The sequence below is a fragment of the Dermacentor andersoni genome, chromosome 7 (genome assembly GCF_023375885.2).
Source record: "Dermacentor andersoni chromosome 7, qqDerAnde1_hic_scaffold, whole genome shotgun sequence".
In the NCBI taxonomy this organism is placed as follows: Eukaryota; Metazoa; Arthropoda; class Arachnida; order Ixodida; family Ixodidae; genus Dermacentor; species Dermacentor andersoni.
Window position 1 is genome coordinate 85,855,726 of NC_092820.1, and position 4,931 is coordinate 85,860,656.

The window sequence follows — 4,931 nt, forward strand, 5'->3', positions numbered from 1 at the left end:
GCGTTGCCAATCTCGTCTATTTAGCGATTGAAACTAGAGCAATTGCGGCTTCGGCTGACGTTGGCGTCAAGACTCCAGGGAGCGTATTTAATACTCCCAGAGAGGTTACACGGGTTTCATACAACTTACGCTTATAGAAAGTAATCCGTGACGTTGACAGAATCCTTATAAAGGGGGCCTACATAAAAGGCGTCCCACATTCTCGCTTGAAAAGAGGCCCTCAACAGAGCCTATCGTGCTGAAAGACTTGACTCTGAAAGACTCTTTTGTATTCGCAGCCACTCAGAACGTCTACTTCTTCAGGCATCGCTAAAAATCAGGTGAGTCACATGCAGGCGTGCTGTTGGAGAGAACTGTTGATCACATAATCGTGTTTCTTTTTTTTTTTTGCACATAGCCCGGAAACAACTGGAATAATTGGTGCATTAGACGGGCCCTCTATACTGGATATACAAGAAAAAGTACAGGTGAGTTCCCACGGAATTATTTTGTGAAACGAGAAAATGTCTCGCATAACAAATTTTAAAGGTGATATATTTGTTAAGACGAGGTATTAAATGTACATTTTACCCACAAAGTCATGTTGATGAATATCGATTCTCTCGTACAGTTCGTTCTAATGCACAGGAGTTTCATAGGTTAAGCACATGCGTTTGAGGGGAACAGCATGACCTTCCTCATACTGTCCACATATGTAATGGTTGTTTAAAGCCGCGAAGGCAATACCCAAGCAGGAATTGCTGGTCCAGCTTGGTGCAGTGAAATAACTGCTTTTCACTATTAACAGACCGATAGACATGAATAAGCTTGACGAGTCTCTTCAATCAGCATTTTAGGGTTTTATTCTTTATTCTCTAAAAACTTTTTCGCCGGCAGAGTATGATATACTTGTTTGAGATGCGAAATAGGATCGGTTTTGTATTTCTCTTAGCGCGTTCTATTGACACACGGTAACACGGTAAATGACACATGGTAAATAAATTGGTGTTTACAGGTTTCGATAACCATGGCGCTTCGTTATCTTTGCTTGGCGGTCGCCTGCACGGCTCTACCGTTCGCAGTAGCGAGTATCTTTCCAGGTAAGTGCTGCAATCAGAAACGCGGAGAAAAACGAAACGATACGTCAGAGAGGTTCGAAGGAAGGTCCAGACTAGCTTGGTAGGAATCTCTTCTAAGCTTCAAGAATCGAGGTCTGTTTAGTAGGACACAGAAATCACTGTTGGCTGTCCCAGCTTCTTCCTGCCTAAAGGTGTGTGTAGAGATGCGTCCATAAATTCAGGGGCTTATTGCATGCCTATTGAATTTTTAGGAATATAGTTCAATTAGCATGTCTAGTGCGTAGATGACAGAAGCGTGGCAATTATTTTTGACTGGCTATCTGACATCCATATATATATATAGCCCATAGCCCAGCAGTAGCTTACGAAAAATAATTTATTGCACTCAAACGTCTTCATCTAATTTAAAGGGCACTGATAATTATTTTCCAAGCCGCGTTGACTAATAACACGCAAAGAAGTAGCTCATCATACAGCATGCTACATCTTAATCGGATAATTAATGCCACACTGTTTCTCGAACAAATACATATGTAATTGTGTGACGAATTATTAACTGGGTAAGTTCGTTAGCACGCATGGCACATTTTGCGGTAACGGGAGAGGGAGAAAACGAAAGGGTGACGATATGTGCACCCGTATCGTTGCTTTTTTTTTTCTTTACGTTGCAAGAATTATTTGTGTCTCACTACAGTGTGTTTCGACACTGGTGAGTACATTACAATGATAGAAAACCCATCGATCAGTCAAGGATTTTAACTCGTGTAAGCCGCAAAAGGAAGTAAAAAAAACATCTTTACATACACCAAGAATAGCAGCTGTAGCGTAGCGTTTCTTCTAGCTCTTTTCAAATTAAAAAAATTCTGTATAAATAATCAAGTAACGAAGCTTTTTTTCAAGCCTGCCGTTCGCCATCACTACTGATAAATGTTTGAAGCTATTGCTTCATTCATATTCACCCTCAGGCAACCAAAGGCAATCGGTGAACGCAACCGGTCAATAAACCCACACAGGCCACCTCAAGGCATCAATGTTGCCGCATTCGAGACCCTCGTTATGTAATAAACCAGAAGAAACGGGGGTTAACCGAGGGGCCCGATTCTTATGAGTAATTTCTTATCAGTCAGTTTCTTTATTTCATTTATTAGGCACAAGTATTTTCCCATATGGTGTCCTTGGTCTCAGTGCTTGTTGGCTTCTTATTATATCACCAATAAAATCGGGCCCCTTGGTGAACCCCCCTTTCTTCTAGTTTATTACATCAACAGGGTCACGAATCAGGCAACATTTATGCCTTCAGGTAGCATGTGTGGGTTTATTGACCGGTTGCCTTCACCCCAAGAAGGTCACGTTTTACTGACGCCTGCCGCAGAAAGGATGTTCCACGTCCGCCGCCAAGGTCTGTGAGTGGTGGGAATGGCTCACAGTCCCAGGGTTCTACAAGAAAACATAAATACCCAAGAAAGTTGACGGGGAAACGGCGCCGTGGTAGCTGCATTGATAGAGCATCGCACGCGAAATGCAAAGGTTGCAGGATCGTTCCCCACATGCGGCAAGTTGCTTTATCATCCACTTTATTTCATTTATTAAGCCCAAGTAATTTCCCCTATGTTGTTTTTGGTGTCAGTGTTTGTTGCTTTCTTATGATACACGCTTCAGTCGTCACCCCAAGAATACCTTTTGTTAAAATATATGATTTCTGGATTCCAGGATCAGCGTGTGACTTCACTGGTATAGACGTGGAAGGCGCTGTTGCGAGACTGATTGCCAAGCTTCCCGATGACGTGGTCACTGGCTCCGAAGAATTTTACCCTGTCATTGCTGGCTTTGAAGTAAGAGCTTTCGATGCGACTGGATTCCGAAAGCTGCAGCAGTTTGGTCCGGCAATGCCGCACTGCGTCAATGGCACCCGCAGGGTGCAAGTAGAGTTCATCAACACAGGCGACGTCGTTCTGGTAGCGCCCTGGAGACACTGTTCTGGACTACAAGGCACATTTCGTCTACGTTCCGCGCTATCTAGTTTCAAGACGCACTTCCACATTGGACTCGGTGAGAGAGATAACGACATCAAGCTCTCTTACCACGGACCCACACTTCCGTTGACAACCGATAACGTCCAGGTCAACGTAGGCGGCGCCTGGCCAAATGCAAACACAGTGGCTGGAATCCTGGCCATAGTGTTTCCGGCAGTAGTCCGGGAGTTATGGAATGCGCAGTTTTTTTTCCGACTCAGCCAAGCTTTTGATGAAGCGCTTAATTAGATGTGTAATAACAAATTCAGGCTGTAGGAGACCATAATTACGTGAACTATTGTTGGTTTCCGGTGATGCGGCGGGAACACGAAATGGACTGGATGAAAAATTACACCCAAATCTTACCTACAATAGATCATTCGTGAAATAAACCACTGAATATATAGAAGTTGTCTTTTGTTTTTATCGTATCTTCATATGCAGTGAATCAGTTACGGAACACATCTATAGCTTAAAGAGCGTTTTGTTTCGAAAAACAAAGGGTTATGGGCAATCTGAACCAAGCTGGTGAACTGTACACGAAAGAGAACTTTGACCGCATCTGAAAAGGAACCCGTATAGATAATTTTATAACGTGCCTGAACCCAAACGAAGCCATAGCCGCAAAAATTATCATTTCTGCTTCGGCAAAAGACGGTTTAACTGTAGGTGCAAATAGCTGGAAAATACATGATCTGTTCGTCGAAATAACTAGTCTTCCTTTGGCGTAACCCGCGTAATCATTACGCATACAAAAGGCCGTATGTACGAGAATTGAGATGGAGCATAAGTGTGTGCTGGCAGCCATACGGCCATTTTGGAAGAAACGCTTCCGCGTATAGGCTGGACAATGCTAGTTGCGTGCCGCCGCCTAAAACGTTCTTTCAGCGGCGCCACAGAATCGCCGCTTCTGTTGAAGCTCCACTTCGGATTTTCACGAGTTCCCTACTTTTACGAGATTCACTATGAAACGCACACACTAGGACACAACACCACAAAAAAAAGAAAGATACACTGTTTCCCCGAGAAGAGCAATAGTGGAAATCAACTGGTTCATCTACAAGCCTTCAACGAATAATACTTCGGTTGATAATGAATTCTGGCACTTTCTAAGTGCGCAATAGCAACAGCTGTAAATGGCGCGGCAAACGTGCATTTGTAACGTGCGATGGCACTAGGCACGTAAGGCATTGTTCAGGCAGTTTACACTGCTCTTCTATTTTTTCACATCATTCGTACTCTGAACTATGCGGGATTTAAACTATTTCATTCGCGGTTAGCACAAAGCTCGGAGCCGTAAACAGTTGCCTAGGAAATATGATCGCTGTGTTCTGCAGAAGCGGTTCTTGTCCATAGTGCAGAAGCGTCAACGTTCTCGCCTGATCATCATCATCAGCAGCCTGGTTACGCCCACTGCAGGACAAAGGACCATCGCTTATGTGCCCTCCTCATTACATGTCCTGCCCATGCCCATGTCGTTTTCTTGATTTCAACTAAGATATCTTTAACTCGCGTTTGTTTCCTCACCCAATCTGCTCTTTTCTTGTCCCTTAACGTTACACCCATCATTGTTCTTTCCATAGCTCGTAACGTCGTCCTCAATTTAAGTAGAACCCTTCCCGTAAGCCTCCAGGTTTCTGCCCCGTAGGTGACTACTGGTAAGACACAGGTATTGCACACTTTTCTCTTGAGGTATAATGGCAACCTGCTGTTCATGATCTGAGAATGCCTGCCAAACGCACCCCAGCCCATTCTTATTCTTCTGATTATTGCAGCCTCATGATCCGGATCCCCCGTCACTACCTGTCCTAAGTAGAAGTATTCCCTTACCACTTCCAGTGCCTTGCTACCTATTGTAAAT

At 43.9% G+C, this 4,931-nt stretch overlaps 1 protein-coding gene across 1 annotated transcript; it reads left to right on the top strand.

The window, feature by feature from the left end:
- The first annotated feature begins 217 nt into the window (after nt 1-217).
- LOC126534160 (uncharacterized) lies at nt 218-3,479 on the top strand. The gene is made up of 4 exons (XM_050181399.3): nt 218-320; nt 398-467; nt 995-1,079; nt 2,769-3,479. Exons 3-4 carry the CDS (start codon nt 1,007-1,009, stop codon nt 3,317-3,319), a joined length of 624 nt encoding a protein of 207 aa, XP_050037356.2. The 5' UTR covers nt 218-320; nt 398-467; nt 995-1,006; the 3' UTR covers nt 3,320-3,479.
- The last annotated feature ends 1,452 nt before the right edge of the window (nt 3,480-4,931 follow it).

Bases quoted from the DNA above. Each gene is read 5' to 3' on its own strand.
- LOC126534160 (XM_050181399.3), top strand. From the start codon at position 1,007: ATGGCGCTTCGTTATCTTTGCTTGGCGGTCGCCTGCACGGCTCTACCG. The intron at 1,080-2,768 runs GTAAGTGCTGCA...TCTGGATTCCAG, and splicing joins AGTAGCGAGTATCTTTCCAG to GATCAGCGTGTGACTTCACT.